Source organism: Engystomops pustulosus, chromosome 3 (assembly GCF_040894005.1).
Source record: "Engystomops pustulosus chromosome 3, aEngPut4.maternal, whole genome shotgun sequence".
Lineage (NCBI taxonomy): Eukaryota > Metazoa > Chordata > Amphibia > Anura > Leptodactylidae > Engystomops > Engystomops pustulosus.
This window is the reverse complement of record NC_092413.1, coordinates 155,705,583-155,730,249: the sequence shown is the minus strand read 5'-3', so window position 1 is coordinate 155,730,249 and position 24,667 is coordinate 155,705,583. Positions and strand designations below refer to the sequence as shown.

Sequence of the window (24,667 nt, the reverse complement as noted above, 5' to 3'; positions counted from 1 at the left end):
TATGCACCTATCAGGTTGTTGTCTCTTCTGTGACTTTCTTGCTACTTTATTTTTTATATGATATTTAATCATGTTGATTTCAACAGTAATCAACACAACATTGTATACTATATTGTAATGAGAAGCCGAATAAAGTTAATTTTATATTCACCCTCAACTTCCTTGCTCATCCACTCCACTTACCCCTAAGCATTTTTGTATTGCTGATTTGTAAATCCCATGGTTTTGATAGCATGAAACATGTGACAGGTTCCGTTTAACATATTTATTGGAAAGAAAACATGCCTTGCTGTGTCAGTAAAATCTCAGTTTGTACATAGGTTGTAAGGATGGGCAGTTTACCTATAGGTTTTATGTAGACATTATAGCATATATGTGTGTCATTTATTTTGTTCTGAATATTGGGACCAAATAAATAACTTGTCTTACTACTTGCTGTATGTGATGCTACGTATGTTATTTATTGATCTAAGAATTAGGCCCACACTTAGAACATTTTAACTTTTTATTAAAACCTGTCAATGATGTTTTAAACCATTCTTATATGCAGTATTTTCTAATCCTTTTATTTCTATAGATTCAGGTCATCATCAGTAAACAGCCCAGCCGTGTCTAAACCGGGAAATTGTTTTTCACTTTTTGGAAGAAGATCATCATCATTAAATGTGAGACCTTCAATAACAAATGATTTTTCAGTTGCAATTGGTAGAAAAGGCAATAATGGCTGCCATATCTTTCCTGGACATTTTGGGACATTTTCAGGCCCTGGAAGATCAAATATAAATGTCTCTTGTATATTTGGATAAGTTCCCTGTTTTTCTGGAATTGCAGTTGTAAGTGGCAAAGAGGTGGATGGTGTTGGTGGCTGTGGCACTGGTGGGTCAGGAACCTTTTCTTCATTTACTGGGCTAGATTGTTCTGGGGTTATCAGCACACTAGTGTCAATCTCAGGGACTTGAGGAATTTCTTGTGCAGGCGGAGGTAGGACTTGTGGTTTTTTCCTGTCGTCTTCTGCAGATTCTTCAGAAGAATGATCATATTTGCCATCATGTTTTTTACCCTTTTTTTCCTTTTTATCTTTCTTTTCTTTTTTTCCATTTTTATGTTCTTTTTCCTTCTGTTTTGATTTCCCAGAGGAACGAGATTTCCTACTTCGTGACATACCAAGAGATGGCATCATCCGAAGAGGTGACAAACCTTTTATAACTATACGTGCACTCTGTGGAAAAAGAACACACATTGATTTGGCATTGTTTTTGGATACATTAGGTTCATATTTATGAGCACTGCATTGAATACAGAAAATTGTATGCAACCTTAAAGAAACACATTTTTTTTAAATTTGTACTTTCTACAGTTCAATCTACATTTCACTGTTTTGCAAAGCTCATCATTGATAAAGCATGTTTCTATATTTATCAATACTATCCTATTTGTTGAGCAAGAGAGTTATCCAATCATTCTAACGTTTAGTAAAACCTTAGGTGCCATGAGCTGTACTCACTACCACAACAGTGGTTACCCCAACACTTGGTAAGGATCTGAAAGCTTTGTTGTTATTTCAAAAATTGCTAATTTATTGCATAAATTCCCTTCTGTATATCTGATGGTAGTGGCAGTTACAGCCATCAATTCCCCACAGATGCTGCTTTTCGGATGCACTTATTTGGAACAACAAGCTGTTGCAAAGAGTGGTTCTCACTCAGACAGACAGAAGATATGAAAGATGATATACATTTATAGATATATGATAGATAGATTTAAATCTTTAAATTTAAAGTTGATTTTATATATATATAGAAAGCTAGATAGATGATAGATACAGTAGAAGACAGATGTCAGGCTCAGAGGTAGTGGACCCTCTGTACCACCACGAACAATGACGTAAGCCGACATCTGGGAGCGGAGTCTAAGTATTACCCAGTTTTCACAGTGCCCGCCGCAAAGCAGGTTGGACTTGTTGCAGCGTGGTACCACTAGGTTGCTCCACAGACGCAACTTTGTCCACAGTGGCGGCTAAGGCAAAGTGCAGAGTCATTGAACAGAATAATAGTCAGGGACAGGCAGGAGGTCAGGACAGGGAGCACAGGATCAGTTGGGGATGTAGCGGAAGGTCAGGGCTGGCAGCAAAGGAACATAGTCAGGAACAGAATCGGGGTCACAACGGGAATTCACAACAAAAGCATCAGGAACTGGGCATCAGGAACAAAGTTTTCTCTAAGGCACAAAGATCCGGCGAGGTGTGCAAGAAGAGGCTGGCTTATTAAGGATTCTGGGAAAGGGCAGCGCCAATCATTAGTGTACTGGCCCTTTAAATCCACAAGAGGGGTGCTGGGACGTAGTGTTGCGCACAGGTGTTCCCGTGACCCGAGGTGCGAGTTGTGGGAGCACCTGTGACAACAGATAGATGATCGATTCAATAGATTGACAAAAAGCTAGATAGACAGATATATAGATGGTAAATTGACAAATAATCGAAGATAGATAAATAGACAGAATATATATATATATATATATATATATATATATATATATATATATATATTATACACATACATATAGACATGAGATAGATGACACAAATCACATATAAATACACTTGTGTGCATATACACACATATACAGTGCCATATGCAACATACTCACGTACAGTGTATACAGACACCTTATACACATCACAGATACTGCATAAATACAACACAGTATATGTTATATACATATTATGCTGGACATGTGCAGTACAATATAGATATAATGGTGCACATCCTCCATTCTTTATTGTGTCAGGTCGGATGACGGGGTCCCCTGACACTGTGGGCCCCAAAGCGGCTGCTACGGCTGCTACCGCTGTAGTTACGCCCTTGTAAAGAGCAATACACCCTCTTCCCACAAAAGTTCACATGCAGGGTTCCCCTTTAGGACAAGGGGCTCTGAGCAAATGCCCAGTTTGCAGCCCCCCAAATGCCTGCCCTGGTGCTATGCTTTACTTCAGTGGAGATTTGAAGGTATTGACAATAATGAAAAAGATAAAGCACCATTAATTTCTAAAAACAAATAAAACACATGCTGATATTTGAAACAAGTCACACATGCAAACTGAATACTAAATAGAAAATTACCACTTCTGGTGGGGAAACATGACATTTATAGTCTGGCAGAATGTCGACTGTTTCATTTACAACATGGAAATTTGCTGTACAATAGAGTTTTTCCTAAAAAGAGAAGGACAAGTTTAGTTAATTTACATCAAACAGGTGGTCATTGATTGATATGCAGGCCTGATTAAAAACAAATTACAGGCAGTCCCCGGGTTACGTACAAGATAGGGTCTGGAGGTTTGTTCTTAAGTTGAATTTGTATGTAAGTCGAAACTGTATATTTTATAATTGAATTTCTAGACAATTTTTTTTCTTTTGTCCCAGTGACAATTGGAGTTTCAAAATTTTTGCTGTAATTGGAGCAAGGATTATCAATAAAGCTTCATTACAGACACCTTACTGCTGATTATTGCAGCCTGGGACTATAGTAAAGCATCCAGAGAGCTTCACCAGAGGTCACAGTGGGCTGAGAGGTCCGTCTGTAACTATGGGTTGTCTGTAAGTCGGGTGTCCTTAAGTAGGGGACCGCCTGTATTAGTGACTAACTTCTTTTATAGAAACATTTGGTTCTAAAATCTCTTAGTTTGGAAAGAGGGTTAAAATACATTGATGGCCCATATTTACTACAGAAAAATGGAGAGAAGGCCACAGCATCCAATATGATGAAAAAAGGTTTAACCTTTTTTCATCATATTGGATGCTGTGGCCTTCTCTCCATTTTTTTGTCTTGGACTATGGATCCTGCACACTAGGACCCTGGGCTGCGTGCATCAAACAAACAGCTTTTGGTAAATAGATTGGTTGCTGTCTTTTTTCTTTTTTTGGACCATATTTACTACAGACCATCCATGTTTTGTTGGCAGGTGTTGGTCTGAAGGCCATCGATACAAATATTAGCAGGTCTCCCAAAAGTCAAACTAGTGAAGCCTTATAAAAGGCCTTCAGATTTAAAGTCACAGAGAATACCATTACAGGAAATGAACCACATTAAACCTAAACATATTTACCACTGATGCTCTTAAAATACCGGGGAATTTGGAAAATACCGTAGAAGGCTTCAATGATGCTATCTCCCTGGGATGTGATATGAAAGCAAATGTAGTGTACTAATTTTTTCAATGACAATTTTTAAACTTACATTCATTGGTTCTGTGTCACACTCCTCCCCTAGGATGCTATGGTCTGATTTCGAACAATTGGTCACTTGTATTTTGAACTCTGCTTTGTATTGCTTTTGATTTTGAACCTACAGGATAATATGAGAATACAAAATGAATACAATAGTTTCTTGGTTTGACATTGAAGCTATTGTTGCCCTCCTAGGACGCTTCATTGTTTACTTGCTATGGATAAAACCTGGTCCATGGTCATGTGATGTTACTCAGGTGCCCGGTTTGTTAGCATCACAGAGAGTAATCAGAGCCGTTTTTGTAACCACAGGAAATAAACAATGAGGGTCCCTGTTGAATGATAGCAAGCAGAGATCTAGATAACCGTGAGGAATTGATACAGAAAGTATATTGGAAAATTGTATACGTTTTCATTACACAAACAATATCAATTATTTGCTAAAAATGGCCAGCAACTTTCATTCTTATTTCTACATTTAAAATAACAAAATTCCCCCAGTTTAGACACCACTGCTCTCCATGTCCTAGATGTCCATAGCAAGTTATGTGTAACTAGAGATGACACAGGGATTCATTTCTAATACCTGAAAATCATGAAAGTCAGCCAGCTAAAATCTATCAGTGATTATAAAGCAATCCTGCCACTTAGTGAAAAATAATATAAGCTGGTTCATCTGATATTCTATTAAAAGGTGTGTCTACCAAGAAACATCTTAGCCATATATACTGTGCCCCATGCAGCTACACACACACATGCTGTGCCCAGTGCAGACACACGTGCTGTGACTTCTGCAGACACACATACACACACATGCCGTGCCCCCTGCACACACACACACACACATGCTGTGCCCCCTGCACACACACACACACATGCTGTGCCCCCTACAGACACACATACACACATGCTGTGCCCCCTACAGACACCCATACACACACATGCTGTGCCCCCTGCAGACAAACATACATACACATGCTGTGCCCCCTACAGACACACATACACACACATGCTGTGCCCCCTGCAGACACACACACATGCTGTGCCCCCTGCAGACACACATACACACACATGCTGTGCCCCCTGCAGACACACATACACACGTTGTGCCCCCTGCAAAACAAGCACATGCTGTGACTTCTGCAGACACACATACACATGCACGCTGTGCCCCGTGCAGACACAGACAATACTTCCAACTCCCGACTTCTGTTGATGGCTCAGCAATGTGATAATTAGGTCATCACCTCATCTCAACAGCCCTGTATATGTGCTTGTTAGACATATATGTATGGAGAATCTCTAAGGGTAAACCCCATAGGCTAAATGTAGTTCTTCTAAAAATATAAAAAGTAAATTTTTACCAGTTTTCTTGTTGCCTTTTGAACTTCATTTAATTCATAAAGGTGTGTGTGGTTGTTGTTTGAGTTATATTCTTCTGTGAATTGTTTTAGCAAATTCAACAGTTCTGGGTCCTCTTTTTCCACTTCATCAGGACAGCTAAGACAAAATCCTAAGGATAAGTAAAACATTAGATTGAAAACCAATTGATGCCTCCTGTGTTTACAAATGGATATGATCTGTTATTTAGTACCAAAAGCATTAGCAGGGCCGGTTCTAGACAAAGTGGGGCCCTGGGCAAAACTAAAAGTGGGGCCCCAAAATAAAACTATTTTATGACCAGTCACAGTCAGTAAGAGGCTCCCTTTAGTATGGTAAAACAAACTGTAATATGGGTGAATTTTATAGGAGATAGATAGATGATAGGGAGATTGATTGACAGCACGGTGGCTCAGTGGTTAGCACTACAGCCTTGCAGCACTGGCCAACATCTGCATAGAGTTTGTATGTTCTCTCTGTGTTTGCGTGGGTTTCCTCTCGATCCTCCGGTTTCCTCCCACACTCCAAAAAATGACTGATAGGTTGATTAGATTGTGAGCCCCATTGGGGACAGGGACTGATCTGGCAAGCACAGTGCAGCGCTGCGTAATCTGTGTGTGCTATATAAATAAAGAATTATTCATTATAATTATTATGATAGAAGATAAATATGAAAGATGATAGAGATTTCTAGATGCAGAACTATAAAGTAGTTGATATATACAGTAGATGGATATGAGAGATAAATACAGTAGAAGAGAACTAGAAGATTGATTGATAAATAGATAGAGAAAAAATGAGATATATAAATGGTCAGATTGTAGGAGATAGATAACTAGACAGATAGATACATAGACAGGAGATAGATGATAAGCATCTTCACCCGGGAATTAAACCAATGGGTATTGACCCTGTCACTGCCAGTCATTTCTCTATATTTTGTCGAGTTATTGACCAGAGCAATTTTTACAATTTTGAGGTTTACAAATAAAATCGAAATTACAGCAAAAAGAATAAAAGTAAACCCAACAAACCATATATTTTCTGAAAGCAGATACTTGCCCCATTTTCAAAATTGCATTAAAGAGCTTATAGACATGGGCGCCTTCATGCAATTTTGATTCAAACTGAAACATTTTATAAAAAATAGTTAAAAGTTAACTTTGATGGCAAAAAATGTGCTCAAAACAGAAAATATTTACCTTCACATCTCCTAAATGTAATAGATGGACATGTGTACAGTTCACAAATGTCCCATATTGATATAAATAAATCCACATAATATCACTAAAACTGTAATAACTAGATATCTGCTTTTCAGCTACAAATTTTAAGACAGTCACAACCTGCAAAATATAGCTATAAAACAGAATAAAAAGTAAAGGCCCCCGTAACACTTATATAATTTTGAAAGCAGACAACCAGGCGATGCATTTGGCAATTAACATTCAAAGTGTTCTCTAAAATATGTACAAATCCAGAATACTTATATAAAGAAAATATACTTTCCCAAAACAGTAAGATGTGAGGAGATCATACAGACCCCACATGTGTATTTACCAAAATATGCAACAAAGGGAACGTTAAATTTATAGGGGACACCAAACTATTTTTGCAGGAAATTGCACTAAGACTTACACAAATCTATCATTGTATTCTCCTTACACAATGGTAACCCAAATAATAACTATGTATCCATAAACCCCTCTAATGAGATAATAAAAGTCACGTTTAGATGTGCGCCAATGTATTATCCGCACAATAACAGAACCCTCCGCGCTTCATAAGAATCTGAGAACGTCATAACATATGTTTAAATAATGGAGGATGGTGTGTTATAAAAACTTTATTCCAGAACATGTGTGGTTTTTCGGTGTTACATATAACTTTATGGACATGTTCTGGGTCGCGGTGTTAATGTGTCGGCACATTAGGCGAAGAGGATCGAATGTTCATTGTATCAGTCAATTTCCTCAAAAAAACTATCATAAAATAAAAGGCAATAAGAGAGCAAGTGTGTTCTTTGATAGTTCTGCATAGAAAAGGGTTAAAAACATAAACATTAGTTGATGTTATCCCTTATCAGAATGTAGTAACATATAAAGTGAATATTTCCATTATCTGTGAGGTGCAGCAGCTCCTATGTGCAGCAAATACTCCCTGTAGACTGATGGCTTAGAATCTGGAGGGGTTGACATTTAAGAGGGCTATATTTCTGGATCTGTGACACATAGAACCTCACTCCTTTTTTCTATGAAAGAAGCGAGTCTCCTCTTTTATATGAATCTAAATTTGAGTTTCTAAGTGTTAGGAAAACGGAGATATTAACTGTTAAACTGCAGTCGGGAGTGATTTTTATATATAAAAATGGCACCTGATATTCTCACTTTAAACCTGAATATCTCTGGATCTATAGCACCTACAAACAAAATTCAAAATTCATTTGAAAGAAGAGATTCTCCTTTTTCAATGGGCCCTGGGCAATTGCCCACTTTTCCTACCCATAGCGTCGGCCCTGAGCATTAGTAGAATATTGAAGGCCCTTCTAATCTCTTTGACCTGGCAGGCAATAATTTTGGAAGGAGGACAACTCATTCAGTATTTAGTCATAAGAATAGGAATAAATAATAATAATAATAAGTGCATAGGAATAAACAAATCCTTTATTCCCATATAGCTCACATTTTCTCATTAGGTTATATTGTATACATTTAAATGATATAGTTATTTGTGAATAAAGAAACTTAGGGTCTGCGTTTTTCGATAATATGGAAATTTCAAAGGATGTTGACACATGCAGCGTAATCACTGTAGGTTAGTTGCTCTGGAATTCTGGAATTTGTTACAGTGAGAACATATTGGATTGAATTCAGTACAGCACATGGATGTAATACACATCATGTCCTCATGCTCAATAAAAGACTACAGTGTAAGTTATTTTTTCAGAATCTGAAGATTCTACTTGTAAATGCAAAATAACTTACAAAAATGATAAACACTAACAAAATAGTTTTTAAATAATTGTGGATATTCATTTGTATGTTGTGATTTTTTTATTTACACTGGGACCTCGCTTTGTGCAGTGGTTCTAACTTTTGGTTCCGTAGGTGCTAGGTAGTCCATAATGACTCATATCTTCAAACATTAATTCTAATTCTAAGTAATTCTGTTACATCACTTCTACTGGAATTGAAATCTACTGCAGAGGCACAGGTTATAGTGAATATTGCAAGACAAGATGTCGCAATACAGAAACGTCATGTTCCAAACCTGAATTACCATATTTCCTGCACTACTCTGCCCATTTTTTGAAAGTGGCGTGTAAGAGTCCAAAAGCATCACAATTTCCATGTAGAGGGCCAGAAAGGCTTTTTCATGCCTTGTAAACCAGAAATTTTATGCAAGACATAATGGGGCACATTTACTTACCCGTCCGGAGGAGTTCCCGGAAGTGCATTGTCCGACGACAATGCACTCTGCCGCAATTCACTAACAATGTGCGCCTGATATACTGCATGTGTTGTTTCCCTGCTCAGGTCCACCGGAGTTCACCATCTACCTGCCCCAGCGGCGCAAATCCCTAATACCATGAACAGTCTGACGGAAATGCGATCTGCGGACCCTTAGTAAATAAGCCTCAATATATCAGCCTCATTGGGGCTCATTTACTAAGGTTCACGCTGCTCACTTTCGTCTGACTGTGCACCTTCTTTGGGGATTGTACGGCTTGCACAGGTATTTAAGAAGTGACTGCGCTGAGATTTTGGCGCAAACGATCTTTTTAGGGGGTGTGCCGTCAGACGATCTGACTGATTCGGACTGAACTTGCTATTTAACTTTCAAATTCTGTCGCAATCCCAAATATTACATGCACCACTAAAAAGATGGTGAACTCTGTCGGACCTGAGCTCGGGAAGCAACACATGCAGGATATCGGGTGCATGAACGCGGCACTGTGCTTTATGGTCGGACAATGCACTTTCAGTGAACTCCAGCGGCCGGGTAAGTAAATGTGCCCCAATGTCTTTTCTTGTCTTTAGGGTTTAAAATCTGCAGTATATCATTTAATGCTGTAGATTTTTCATGCAGAATTCAACCTTTTATCATTAAAAGGTAGAACGAGAACGAACTCCCCCACCACAGGTAAGCATCCTCTAAAAGCTGCAGTAACAGGCGGACGATTTTGTTTTGTGTTGCCAACCATTCAGCATAAGATAATTCAGTATCTGACCTGAAACACAACTTAAAATGGATACTATACTATAAAATATACATACAATAAGTGTATACATTCTTAGATGCAATTTTCTTCTTTATACTTCCTCATATATATGTATAATTTGCACAAAAATTGACAGAAATCTTATATATTTCACACATGGGGCACATTTACTTACAATGCTGCTCAAAGTGCATTTGCCAATTATAATATTGTGTGTGGTGATTCACTAAGATTGTGTGCCGCTTCAGGCCCGTCAGAGTTCACCATCTTTTTTGTGGTGCATCTTTAACATGGCGTGCATCCCAATTTCAAAGTCAAGTATGGCGCTCAGTTCCAAATCAGTCGGACCGTCCGACAGCACACCCCCTAATTTGTGTTGCATGGAAGCCAGCGCAGCTGTGCCACAAAAGGGTCGTGTGCACCACAATTGCAGTGCACAGACTTCTCAAATACCCATGCAAGCCGTTTTAACCATGAAGAACGTGAACAGTCCGACTAAAGTGGGTTGCAAAGCGGCGCATAGTCCTTAGTAAATGTGTCCCATAGTGTATGACTATTCTTCACCATCACACTTTAAATTCAAAGCACATCATAAGCTTCAATTCACACGTCCATGGTTGGTCCTTGAATCACAGGCCATGCAGTATCCTGTTTCGCAAACCATGTTTTCATGGAATAAAAAATGATGCAAGGACTCCTTGTATCATATATCAGCATGATGCATGGAGTCCTGTCCTCGTCAGTGTATTCAGTTTGTGAAACAGGACACTGCACAATCCGTGATTCATGGTTTAACCATTAACCATGCCCTGTGATTCAGCCCTACATTTTATGCAGTCAGGGTAGTCCAATTTACACGATTTACAACAACATCATCTGTAATATATAAAAATGGTATGTGAGCTACATAGGTAGGTTTTTATGTAGTATAGAACTTCTCATCTAGCCAATTTGAGCTTCCTTAATCTGTGTATATAGTATCAGAAGTCATAACTTTGGGGCTGTAACTTACCTGTGCTTGAATGGCAGTCTAACCTTAAGTCTCTGATTTCTTCATTTGGTGTTACAAACACACTTGTAAAACAGTCTCCGTGTTGCTGTAAAAGTATATTTAACAGGAAAATTATTAAATATCTTTACTTAAAGGCATCTTGCAGTAATAGACCTTTTTTCGCACTCTATACTGGTAAAGTCTACAGAGTGACATAATATGAAATGATGTATATCAGGCTGACCCTTAGTATGCATTAGATGATGGCCGACCATCAGCTAACATTCTGGGCAGGATTTTGCATGCTGACCTCCTCTGTTTTCCTGAGAGAAGATGTTACCTGAGCTGGGATCATTTCCTGGGATTTAATATAATCTTTCTTCTTCCAATCTACTTAGTTCATTGTTCATAGTTGACCTTTTCTGGTAAATTTCTTTTTATGCCCACATTTAAAATTTGTGAGCAGGATGTCATTGAAGTGAGATGCAACCTATATCAATCCCCCCTTCACTATGGACAGAGCTGTCTATTCCCAGTTCTGTCCTGTGTGTTATCATGTGCTATAATCTGATCGGCAGCAGCAGCAGCATATGGTGCACCACCAGAATCATGCATTAAAGAGGACCTGTCACCCTGGAAAACCCACCCACCAAATGTGCCCCCCATAATCCTCCCCCCAGCCCCTTTCTCCCTAGCCAATTTTTTTTTAAAATTTTTTCAGGTGCAGTAAATTCATTTGGTGTTCTGGCAGTCGGCCTTATTCATGAGGGGGCGTGCTGACACACCACCAGCACGCCCCCGCCAGCGGTCACATTGTAGGAGAAGCCGGCACAATGACTCACAATGTGAAACAGCCATACCGCGGCCGCAGCCGCTGTTAGTGTGGCGCATCACATCGCTGCCGGCTTCTCCTACAATGTGACCGCTGGGCGTGCTGAGGCTGTGTCGACTCGCCCCCTAATGAATAAGGCTGACTGCCAGCACACCAGATACACAATCCGACCTTTTATTTAGTAAGAATGAATTTACTGCACATAAATTTAAAATAAAAATGGCTAGGGAGAAAGGGGCTGGGGGGAGGATTATGGGGGGCACATTTGGTGGGAGGGTTTTCAGGGGTGACAGGTCCTCTTTATTGGCCTATGACTAGATCATTTAATCTTTTGACTTGGAAACCCCTTTTAAAGAAAAAAAAATACATTTTGAATTGAAAGTAAAGAAAGTTTTAAGTACCGTATATACTCGAGTATAAGCTGACCCGAGTATAAGCCGAGACCCCTAATTTTACCACCAAAAACTGGGAAAACCTACAGGCAGTCCCGTACTTAAGGACACCCGACTTACAGACAACCCATAGTTACAGACAGACCCCTCTGACCTCTGGTGAAGCTTTCTGAATGCTTTACTATAGTCCCAGACTGCAATAATCAGCTGTAAAGTGTCTGTAATGAAGCTTTATTGATAATCATTGGTCCCATTACAGCAAAAAATGTTTAAACTCCAATTGTCACTGGGGCCAAATTTTTTTTTTTGTCTGGATCTACAGTTATAAAATATACAGTTTCGACTTACATACAAATTGAACTTAAGAACAAACCTCCGGACCCTATCTTGTATGTAACCAGGGGACTGCCTGTATTGACTTGTGTATAAGCCAAGGGTGTAGTATACAGCCAGCCAGCCCCATGTAGTATACAACCAGCCTGCCCCCAAGTAGTATACAACCAGCCTGCCCCCAAGTAGTATACAACCAGCCTGCCCCCAAGTAGTATACAACCAGCCTGCCACCAAGTAGTATACAACCATCCTGCCCCCAAGTAGTATACAACCAGCCTGCCCCCAAGTAGTATACAGCCAGCCTGCCCCCATGTAGTATACAGCCAGCCTGCCCCCATGTAGTATACAGCCAGCCTGCCCCCATGTAGTATACAGCCTGCCCCCATGTAGTATACAGCCTGCCCCCAAGTAGTATACAGCCTGCCCCCAAGTAGTATACAGCCTGCCCCTAAGTAGTATACAGCCTGCCCCCATGTAGTATACAGCCTGCCCCTAAGTAGTATACAGCCTGCCCCCATGTAGTATACAGCTTGCCCATATGTAGTATACAGCCTGCCCCCAAGTAGTATACAGCCTGCCCCCAAGTAGTATGCAGCCTGCCCCAAGTAGTCAACAGCCTGCCCCCAGTATGCCAAGCGAATAAAAAAAAAAAAATAAACTTAATACTCACCCTCCGACGATACTCACCTTTGATGCTCTGCGGCAGCTCCTGGTCCTCAGCGGCGGCGGCTCCTGATCCTCAGCGGCGGCGGCTCCCGGTCCTCAGCGGCGGCGGCTCCCGGTCCTCAGCGGCGGCTCTCGGTCCGGCGGCAGCTTCTCTTTTCTTTCTTCATTAGTCGGCAGTCGCGTCCATGCGATCTGCCGGCGAGCGCACACTATGATGCGGCGGTGTCGCCACTGATAATGTCATAGACGGCGACACTGCTGCATCATATTGTGCGCCCGCCGGCAGATCGCATGGACGCGACTGCCGGCTAGTGAAGAAAGAAGAGAGAAGTGGAGCCGCCGCCGAGGATCGGGAGCTGCTGCCGAGGATCCGGGTGCCGGAGGGGGAGTATTCTTTTTTTTTATTGACTCGTGTATAAGCCGAGGTGAGGTTTTTTCAGCACATTTTTTGTGCTGAAAAACTCAGCTTATACACGAGTATATAACATTTTTAAAAATCAAACGAAAATAGTCTAAACATTGTATGCTTACTGTATAGTTTTAGCATTTTAAAATTAGGTTTAATCCAATGACAGGTACAGATAGAGAGGGTAGAGGGCTACTGTGCCCCTTTGTATCACATATTTCATACAGCACTTGCTAGCCAAAATCAGTAATTGCGACCTTCACAGAATCCATTGTCATGGATTCACCACAATTCAGGGGTGGGATTACTTGCATTGTATCTATAAATGATGCAAGGATTCCCTGCTAGACAGCACTGCCTATATGATGAGTAACAGCAGTCTTGTTTAGAGGGGGAGAAGGAATTCCTTGCATCATATATTGATCTCATGCCTGCAGTATGATCAGCCCATGACACAGGTGAAAAATTTAGCATAAAATAGATGTAAAAGCATTTCCTATAAAGTGTTGGTTTCTGGTCATACCATACTAAATATATAAAACATATCCTACATTTCTGATTTGCTAGTAAAATTGTAGGACAATCTGCACAGTAGCAAATGGTCCAACATTCAGTTTATGTGAGCGAGGGCATTGATTATTTCACATCAGTTTTTTAATTAAAGCAACATATACCGTAAATGTATTAAATAAAATCAAGCATAATTATAAAGCATATAGAAAACTATAAAATATAGAATATCCCTACATTACAACTGATGAAAATGTTAAACATTTTATTAGACAGCTTACCCCATTTTGATCAAGTGAGCATTCTTCTGGAGTCCATTCCGGAAATAAACTTTTAGAGCAATTAGTTTGCTGTATTTTGTATTGAAGATTGTAGTTCCACCCACTTACCACCTAAATCAAATATTATATGATTATATAATGAATAAAGAACTTGCATTGTAATTTTTTAACATATATACAATATATGAATCTTCCCTAATTTAAGATGAAGCTTGAGAGGTATTGATAGGTCACATTGCGTATACAGTGATGTCAATATGGGCGTGGGTCAGTGTGCTCCACCTATTCACTAGTTCATAGCGCTGTTTAGCCATACTTACCCTTACATACCATTTGAAAAACTCAAGTGGCGAAAGGCTGATAACTACATTTAAAAAGCTTTATACCTCATTTATCATGGGTTTTAAACAGTTTTTGTCACTTTTATGATTAGTACAGCAAAAATGTGTTTTCATTAAGAAGCATGAATTCATAGGCAAAGCACCCAAAATTATAAGAATATGGGCTAATTTTACCACTTTTTTGGGGATAAACTAAGTGAACTAATCAGAGGTGCAAAATAATATTAGATTTACTACACCAGATATATTCAACATTAGACACTTTGATAAGTCTGGTGCAGTATAAGAATATTTATTCTCATGTTGCACTGTAATACTTTCAGACATATGGTAATTCTGCCTCTATCTCTTGTTGGAGTCCTACTTGGAGTTACTTAGCATTGTGCCTACAAATCTTGCTTTTGAAATATACAAATAAGCAGGGCCGGATTAAGGTTGGTGTAACACAGATACATACAGCCGTCTCATCCCCAGTAACACAGCTACATACAGCCATCTCGCCCCCAGTAACACAGCTACATAGAGCCGCCTCACCACCAGTAACACAGCTACATACAGTCGCCTCACCCCAAGTTACACAGCTACATACAGTCGCCTCACCCCCAGTAACACAGCTACATACAACCTCCTAATCCCCGGTAACACAGCTACATACAGCTGCCTCGCCCCCAGTAACACAGCTACATACAGCCGCCTCGCCCAAAGTAAAACAGCTACATACAGCCGCCTCATCCCCAGTAACACAGCTACATACAGCCGCCTCGCCCCCAGTAACACAGCTACATAGAGCCGCCTCGCCCCCAGTAACACAGCTACATACAGTCACCTCACCCCCAGTAACACAGCTACATAGAGCCGCCTCACCACCAGTAACACAGCTACATACAGTCGCCTCACCCCAAGTTACACAGCTACATACAGCCGCCTCATTCCCAGTAACACAGCTACATACAGCCGCCTCGCCCCCAGTAACACAGCTACATACAGCCACCTCGCCCCCAGTAACACAGCTACATACAGCCGCCTCGCCCCCAGTAACACAGCTACATACAGCCGCCTCATCCCCAGTAACACAGCTACATACAGCCGCCTCATCCCCAGTAACACAGCTACATAAAGCCGCTTCGCCCCCACTAACACAGCTACATACAGCCGCCTCACCCCCCAGTAACACAGCTACATACAGCCGCCTCGCCCCCAGTAACACAGCTACATACAGCAGCCACATCCCAGCAGTAACACAGTACATACAGCCCCCTCGCCCCCAGTAACACAGCTACATACAGCCACCTTGCCCCCAGTAACACAGCTACATACAGCCACCTCGCCCCCAGTAACACAGCTACATACAGCCACCTCATCCCGAGACGGACTGCACACGGAACAGGAACGCAGGAACTGGCACAGGATAGGCAGGGACAGATAACGGGAACACAGCAGGCACAGGAAACACAGGAACACTGGAGGGCTTTCACTTAGCAGGAAACAATGCTGAAGACCCAGCGAGGCCGGAAGGGAGGTGCCGGATTATAAGGCTGAGCTGGATTAACCAGCGCCAATCAGGAGGACACTGGCCCTTTAAATCTTGAAGAGCCAGCGTGCACACCCTAGGAGCAGGGAAGCGTGCAGCCTAGACGGATCCGGAGTGTGGAGTAATGAGTATAGGCCTGAGAACAAAGCAGTGGGGACCGTCGGCACCGAGAGGGGCACGGGTGTGCCCGCGATCCGCGAAAAGGATCGCGGGAGCACCTGTGACAATTTTCTAAGAGACTAGTGTGTCTCAGTGTGTGCTCTCCTCCCGGTACCGGGCAGCCATTTGTGGGTATAAAGGATTAATTCGAAAGTCACCTTACAAATGCATGCAGGGCGGTTTAAGCCCTAGATAAAAATCTCTTACATTTCAGACACCAAAGTATAAAAAGTTATTAGCGTCAGAATATGGAAAAATTTATAATTTTTTTGTACAAAAGGTTTGAATTTTTTAAAAGCTATTAAAACCTAATAAAACTTATATAAATTAGGTATCCCATAATTGCATGGAAAAATAAAGGGGAGGAGTCATTTGGAGTGCACAGTGAAAGTGAAAATTTGGACCCACAAGTAAATGGAGCAAAAGTGTTCACTGCATTTGGAATTTTTTTTCTTCCCAATACAAAGCATGGATAATTAAATAGCACCAATAGGAAGTCCATTTTTTACATAGAATTGAAGCCCTTAAAAATCTCTGTATGATCAAAAATAAAATGTTATGGATTTTTTAAAAAAGGGGGAAAAAATTAAAACGCTAAAAACTAAAAAGAGCGGTAATTGGTTAAACATGATACACAATTTTTTAGGCTTCACATTATTATATATATAATAATAGATGCTCACAGTATAAAGTATGATCATATCTAACACATAAAATGGACCATAAAATGGAACAATTGTTTCTGACCTGTCGTTCGGCCTTTGTGAGATTTTCAATGTCAAAATGGAATTTGTGGTTTCCCACTCTGTTCATTTTTTTGATTGCTGAGCGCACTATTGGTAATAAGGTCTCACTGTTGGTGTCTATTAGATTAAAGCATCCCAGGCAAGTATGTTCCACAGCCGTCACAGGTGGCTCTAAAACTACAAGCATTATAATGTATTCATTAGTATACAAGAAGAAGAAGACTTCTCAACCATTTATGTCTCTTTTCTAACAAGAACATGACAATAATTGACAGGGCTGGTTCAATCTTTATATTTGTGCATCAGAAGTAAAATGTTTAATCAAAATGAACACTCAATAAGGGAACAGCACTTTAAACGGAACCTGTCACCACATTTTACCCCCAAAAAACTAACATCCCACCTAAGTGGGATATAAAATAGCCTTTCTATAATCCCCTCTTTATGTTAAATCTTACCTGTTAACCTGTAAAAAAATTAGAAGAGTAAAATATTACCTTAAATGAGTCCCTTTTATAGACTGGCAGGGAAGATGCCTATCTTGGGCTCTATAGTACCAGGAACTTTGCTTTTGAGATCACACTAAAGTAAAAAATCTCACTTTTCAAACGTCTTATAGAAGAGGTTCTGCAATTAGCCAAATGCTATATCTGACCCCTTGTCGCTCCCACAGAGTAATGGAACAGTTGGTGCATGACCGTTGTCTGGATAGGGCCTAACTTGGTTCATGGGACAACCCCTTTAAGGAATCGAATTTAGCAGTAGGACGCATAGTGAAACTGCTGCTCAATCAATTAGGAAGATTGTGGCCCTCTTTTTCATAGTCTCTGGGGATTCCAACAGTTGGACCCATGATCAGTTTGCTTTTGCGATTGGTGGGGTTTAAGTGAATGTGGCTCCTTTGTTCAGAATGTTTTCCCATATCTTGCAAATAGGGTTAACAAGAAAACAAGAGTATCCCCTGTAAGTACTCTCTATCCTTTAGATGTGTATATGCTCTACATCAGCAGTGTTACTTAGTTCCATTCTGTAATGCACTATTAAAATTGGTTGTATTTATGTGTACAATACAGTAACCAAGATCAGAATAAGGTGAAAATAATACTTACCTGGTTGTTTTGGTGCTTCTAGCAACCCCCCTAAAATAATGCAAAAATGGTAAAGACACATAGAACATTTGGCAGTGGTTAATATATTGCAAATTATATGTGAGGTGCCTGTGTAGTCTACTTCTTGCTTTGTTGGTGAAAGATAACTGCTTTGAAAATACCTCATAAGACCGGTGCAATATCTGTGCCCTTTTGGGCTTCAGAACCATCCTCTCTCTGTCAAGTATGGCTGAGAATGCACTGATAAGTGTGATTTTGTTACATTCTGTTCTTAATAGTCTGAACACTGGTGCACTCCTGTAATTTACACCACACCTGTCAGTCTCCTGTGAATTTTGCTCTGGGTTGAAAACAATGGGGCAGCTTTATCAAGTGTCTGAAAGTCAGAATCTTTCCAGTTGCCCATGGCAACCAATCACAGGTCCCTTTTAAAATATTCCTGAGCACTGGTAAAATGAAAGCTGAGCGGTGATTGGTTGCCATGGGCAACTGGAAATATTCTGACTTTCAGACACTTGATAAATCTGCCCCAGTAAGTTTACTTGAGTTAGATAGAATCTTCCTCTCACATTTCTCCCCTGCTGGTCTTATCTGTCTGGATGTCAGAGAATAGGTCCAGTCATCTTCTGGACTTGGACTCTGACATTTTGACATTTTTTAAAAGGTTTGCATGCTATTTTCTCCTTAAATCTTCTTTGGAGCTTGCTAGCTTTAAACTCTATTTTGGATTTCTTGAACGTTTGCCTGCTTTCTAACAATCCGTTTTGTCTGTCTATTCTGTTCTGCATTGGCATCCTGGTTCAGACCCAAATCTGTCAACTACTCTTCTATGTTTGTACTGTCAAGTCTTTATCGCTGTGTTTGTAATCTGGCGCAGGAAGGGTACGTCAACCACTTGTCACCTATTGCTTACGTTTTGCTGGGCTATTAGGCAGAGGAGAGGGTTTAGCATTTGGGCTCCCTGTCTTTCCAGTACACCCAAGCCATTCCCTTACAGCAACAAAACAGTCAGATTGAGATAATGTGCTTTTTTTCCAAACTGGAAATGACACCTATTTTTTTATGATTTCTAGACATTCACTATAATATTCTACTTTTAACTTTGCCATTTAAGGCAGTGCTCAGGTTACACACAAGATATGTTCTTTGTTTGTTCTTAAAGGAAACCTACCACTTGAAGTGGAAGGTATAAGAAGGAAATACCGAGCACCAGCTCAGGGTGAGCTGGTGCCGGAGCTTATTTTTGTTAGTGTTTTAAACCGCTGTATCACGGTTTAAAACACTTTTTAAACTTTATAGCCGAAGCTGCTTCGGCGCAGGGAGGTACACGCTCGGCGCTTACCATGCGCGCGGCTCTCCTTCACTTCCTATGTAGCCGCGCATGGTACGGTCACGCGCATGGTAAGCGCCGAGCGCGTACCTCCCTGCGCCAAAGCAGCTTTGGCTATAAAGTTTAAAAAGTGTTTTAAACCGCGATACAGCGGTTTAAAACACTAACAAAAATAAGCTCCGGCACCAGCTCACCCTGAGCTGGTGCTCGGTATTTCCTTCTTATACCTGCCACTTCAAGTGGTAGGTTTCCTATAAGTTGCATTTATATAGCTGTATTTCGTAAGTGTAACTCCAAACAAATTATATTTTGGGACTTCTGACTATTATATTTAAAAAAATGTGGATTGACATCGGAACAAGGATCAACAAAAAAGCTTTATTGCAGACACCTTAAAGTTTATCATTGTAGCCTGGGACTAATGTAAAGTACATTTCAAGCATAAAGAGAGTTCCCCAGAGGTTTGTTTGTAATTAGGGTTTGTCTGTAAGTCAGATGTTCTTAAGCCTGTATAAATTAACGACGAGTAACAATGGGAACAGATGGTAAAGGGAACGTCTTCCCTTTACCTTACTTCTAGGTGGTATTAACTTAGTAGAAGAACCCAGATCCTCTTGGGGTTGTCTCCAATATGAAAAGAGACTAAAGTTCCACATTGCATTACAAATGAGAGACTATCAGCTCAGTACATTTGGCATTACCATATAAAAATAAATTGTCTTCAAATAATCTGGGTTATTCTGTACTTTTTTTTACATACCTTTTCTGATTGAACAGTTTTGGGTGTATATTTCACAAACTTTTGACTCCACATTGACTAGAACATGTGCACTACATTCGCCATTGTCCTGAGCAGAAAAAAAAGATGATTATTGTCCATAACATTTCTTTATTATTCAGAGGTGGTGCTGCCTACAACACAACACACACAATGCGTGGATGGCACAGGAGTCCCTACACAGGAGTCCCTACACAGGGAAGGAGGGAGCTGAAGAGAACTGAACCACCATCAGTTTGAATGCTTTAAAGTGTTACTGCATCTTCAGAATACTAATACAAAGTAGAGCAGGAAGCCAAAGATTCCCTGCTCTGCCATTTAGAGAAGAGCCGTGCATTAAAGGCCCCAGAAATGGCAAATCTGCCTGCTGGTATTGCAGTTTGCCCCAACCAACATGAATGGGTGGAACTGCAATGCCAGACACCCCCCATGAACAATAGTAATGTTAGCCAGGCACATAAGGCAGGATATTTATCAGGGCTACATCAGTGGCGTAGCAGCCCTGAAATAATCACAATTTCTAGCTTACAGCTAGCACTTGCGATTATTTTCCTCAATCTGCCACGTTCACACCAGTGGGGCATTAAGGGTGGGGGGCATGGCCAGGGGGGAGGGCACGGCTGGCGGGAAGTGGGCCAGTGTAGGGCGTTCCAGTCCCCTTTTCTTCCCACTCGCTGTGGCCTGCAAATTTTATAATGTGAAAATTCGCAGTGAAATTGTGAAATTGGGTTTATTTCTATGCCCTGCAGAGATAAACACTGCACAGGACACCGCCCGATACTCTTGACGTATCTGACTGCGATGAAGCAGTACAAGCACATAAGCGCCGGTGTATGATAAATAACCCCCCCAGGTATCTATCTGCTGAACCACAAACCATTCCAGGCAAATCTGAATTTATGTTCTTAGGAAGAGGGATAAAAGCTACTGCCAGACATTTCTGTCACTATCAATAAATTACAGGTCCTAACAACAATAGATCAATCATTTTGAAATCCATTTACCAGATCCTTCTCTCGCCTTAAGTCCTTTAACAAGATAAAGCTGAGAAGCACCCATACACATAAGATGATCATCCTGTACCACCCAAGCCAGCAGTTTTGTCTGACATCAAATTTGAGCAGCTCGCTCGATTTCCTTACTGAAGAAAAGTCACCAATTCACATTTTTATTTCACATAAAAGGCAAACATTGTATTTTATATACACAGAATAAACATTTTCTGGTGGTAAAAAATAAAAGATCCAGACTTACACCTTCATTTTCCTTAAAGGCACATTGTTGCCAATTTATACCATTTTTAACTTGACACACACTTTCCTTTATCTCCGATTTGAAGAAAATATGGACCCTGCCTGTTTCTTCCTGGATAAATACAATGAAAATGTAACAAACATGTTACACATTGTTTTTATTTATACAGAGAAAATAAACAAAGACTCAATTCTGCACTAGGTTTTCACTGGTCACTTGTTACCTCTCTTACATGTTTGTGGAAATATGTAATCCTCAACAAATCATCTTTTGGCATAACTCGGTTGCTATGGTATTTCTACTAGAAAAATGTAAACTAACAACTAGGTCTTACCAAGTGGGGTGTGTCCCTACTAGATCTTATATTGACCACTCCCTGCTGTCATTATTAGAGTAAGAAAAGACACACTTTTTGTCAAGGAAAATGGTCACTAACAAAATTATTTTATAGAATGGTTTTGAGAGCTAATGGTAATACTAATATTCAAGAGTTATCAGCCGACTTTTTCCATTGAATAAAAAATGCCCCCACCCCCCCTGCAGGGGGGGTACTTCTGGTCTTTAAATCAAATATGTATGGAAAATTGGCAACGCTCACCCAACCAGATACGACTTGGGAAGACTTCTACGTGACCAGTCACGTGACGTGACCACGTGACCAGTGTACTTGAGCAAGTAAAAATCCAAAAAGGCAACGATCCAGTGCATAGAGTTTGGAAATCATCCAGGTTTTTTATTGACTCCCAGGTATACAATACATCTTCACATAAACCATAGCACCGAGTCACACATTTTAATTGGATACAAATTACTTTTACATAAATTGATGTTTTAAAGTTAATGAATAAATGTATTTTTAAGCATTACTATGTAACATACCTTAGTGGCGGCATAATAATAAATAAATAATGAATAAATGTATTTTTAAGCATTACTATGTAACATAACTGAGTGGCGGCTTAAACACCTAAACCCAGTGTACGTCATCTAGGGGATAGGTCTTGGTTTCCTCCCCCTCCTGACGTATTTCCGTTTATATCATATAAGCCCTTTCCACTTAGATATGTGTTAGCCATGACTAAGAGCGTTTAACGTGCTCGAAACGTGTAGGCTGGAGTCTGTAGTCTACATGCAGGACGCGGTGCTATGGTTTATATGAAGATGTATTGTATACCTGGGAGTCAATAAAAAACATGGATGATTTCCAAACTCTATGTGCTGGATCGTTGCCTTTTTGGATTGTTAAGTACTTCTGGTAGCTAATATAATTGCATTGTGGAATTGGAAATACTGAATAACTCTAATGAAGAATTTAAAAATAAGAAATGGTTATAAAAGAGAAATCATATGTTTTGTTATCAGGAAGATGGATCCACTAGATCAGTGATGGCGAACCTTTTAGAGATCGAGTGCCCAAAATGAGACCCAAAAAACACTAGCTTTTCCCAAAGTGCCAACACAGCAATTTAGGCAGTAACAAATTTATTGCTACCAGAATTTTAGAGCTCCAATCCACCCGTCCACACCTTTTAACTCTTTAACACAGAATAGGTCACTTTAAAATAGCAGGGCACTACTTGGACTGCCTGCAGGAAGATGCCATGTCTGGCAAACTCTGTGCCTGGGAGACAGCCCGTGTGCCCACAGAGAGGCCTCCGAGTGCCATCTCTGGCACCAGTGCCATAGGTTCGCCACCACTGCACTAGATGGTTTCAAATATTGTTTATTTCTCCTGTAATGGATGTGCTCATGTACAGGGACTGGCCCGCCTACTCCTCTTTGACAAAGTATACTTTACATAGGAGCCCCCTAGTGGTAAAACTACTTTTATGGTGGAAATTATTTATCAGTTGTGTTCAGGATGGGATAATCTGTTAAAGGAACACAACTTGAAAAGTTATCAACCATGTTAACATTGTGGTTGTTGCATTTCATAAATGTAAAAGCGGAGTTGAGTACAATAGTTGGGGGTGGCTTCCCAATTGTACACAGCAGGCCAGTCCGATGGGAGAGAAAAAGGAAAAAGCGCAAATAGTGGATGATATCAAGGAGTAACTCTCGCCTTGTGGGTTTAGATTAGAGGCAAATCAAGTTGTGTAGGAATCCTTTAGGAGGGTTATTTGATGGCGATGAATGGAGGCGCTGCTGGCCACAAGACACGTGTCCGTTCACCCAGAAAGGCGGACTTGCAAGTGATAAGAATCCACGAGAAGATGGTCTTGTATGAGTTGGCGCTTGTCACTCAGTTACGCAACTATTATGTCTTCTATTGGTGGATACACAACACGTTTCGCCTCCAAACAGGAGTCTTCATCAGATGTAGTAACAACCACTGTTACTACAGTTATATGCGTTGTGTATCCACCAATAAAATACCAACTTTTATATGATTATAGCTGCCTTACTGAGCGACGCAGCACCGACTAATATGAGACCATCTTCTTGTGGATTCCTATGAGTTGTATTTCATAAATGACAGCAATATTTTTAGCCCATTTTCTAAATAATTTGGCATAAGCAGTGGCTTTAACATACATTCATATGTTCTTTTGATAAGCAAGATTTTCGTTTCACATGTTAGATCTGGGTGGTAGTGTAATATCTACACAATGTTTGAAGTAAGCGTGTATATTATCTAAGCACCAAAATAATTAAAATATACCAGATACATTTGTATGCTAAAATTCTATGTACATGTAAGAAAAACATAAACCATGCATTTTACACGGTTAAATGAAGACTATGACATATTCCTACTATGCCACATATTTCAGTATTGCGAGTCTTTGATGTATACCAGAACTTTTAGCTACATTTCCAATAGTAGTATCTCCTACCTTTTTCCTTGCTTCTGTAATTCTGTACAGAACAAATTGGTTCCCAACTTCTTTTGCGTCATTATAAGACCTTAGTGCCGCATCTGCAGCTAGAAAAACATTCGGATCATCACAATCTGCTTCATCAGTACTAGCCTGGTTACCAGAACCAAGGAGGCAGAAGGAGCAGAGGAGTGAAATGAGCAGGAGCTGCATTTCAATCACTGATTCCCTTAACTAATGAATATAGTTTAGAAGATTGTGAATTCTAGGCAATCATCATGAGGGACAAAAGGCAAAAAAACACTGCCTGGACAGAGAAAAGTCAATAAACTCTGATGACAGATGTTACTCAATCGACGCA

The 24,667-nt window shown here is 40.3% G+C and overlaps 1 protein-coding gene across 2 annotated transcripts; it reads right to left on the bottom strand.

The window, feature by feature from the left end:
- Positions 1 to 250: 250 nt before the first annotated feature.
- Positions 251 to 24,596, bottom strand: LOC140122163 (T-kininogen 2-like). 2 transcript variants are annotated; one of them, XM_072142700.1, is made up of 11 exons: positions 24,325 to 24,595; positions 21,488 to 21,598; positions 20,216 to 20,303; positions 18,126 to 18,155; positions 17,018 to 17,193; positions 14,240 to 14,350; positions 10,841 to 10,925; positions 5,591 to 5,739; positions 4,237 to 4,344; positions 3,120 to 3,212; positions 251 to 1,219 (listed from the first exon to the last, which is right to left on the bottom strand). In XM_072142700.1, exons 1-11 carry the CDS (start codon positions 24,517 to 24,519, stop codon positions 572 to 574), a joined length of 1,794 nt encoding a protein of 597 aa, XP_071998801.1. In that variant the 5' UTR covers positions 24,520 to 24,595; the 3' UTR covers positions 251 to 571. The 2 variants fall into 2 exon arrangements, with proteins under 2 accessions (XP_071998801.1, XP_071998802.1); XM_072142701.1 differs by lacking the exon at positions 18,126 to 18,155 and having other exon boundaries at positions 24,325 to 24,596.
- Positions 24,597 to 24,667: the final 71 nt, after the last annotated feature.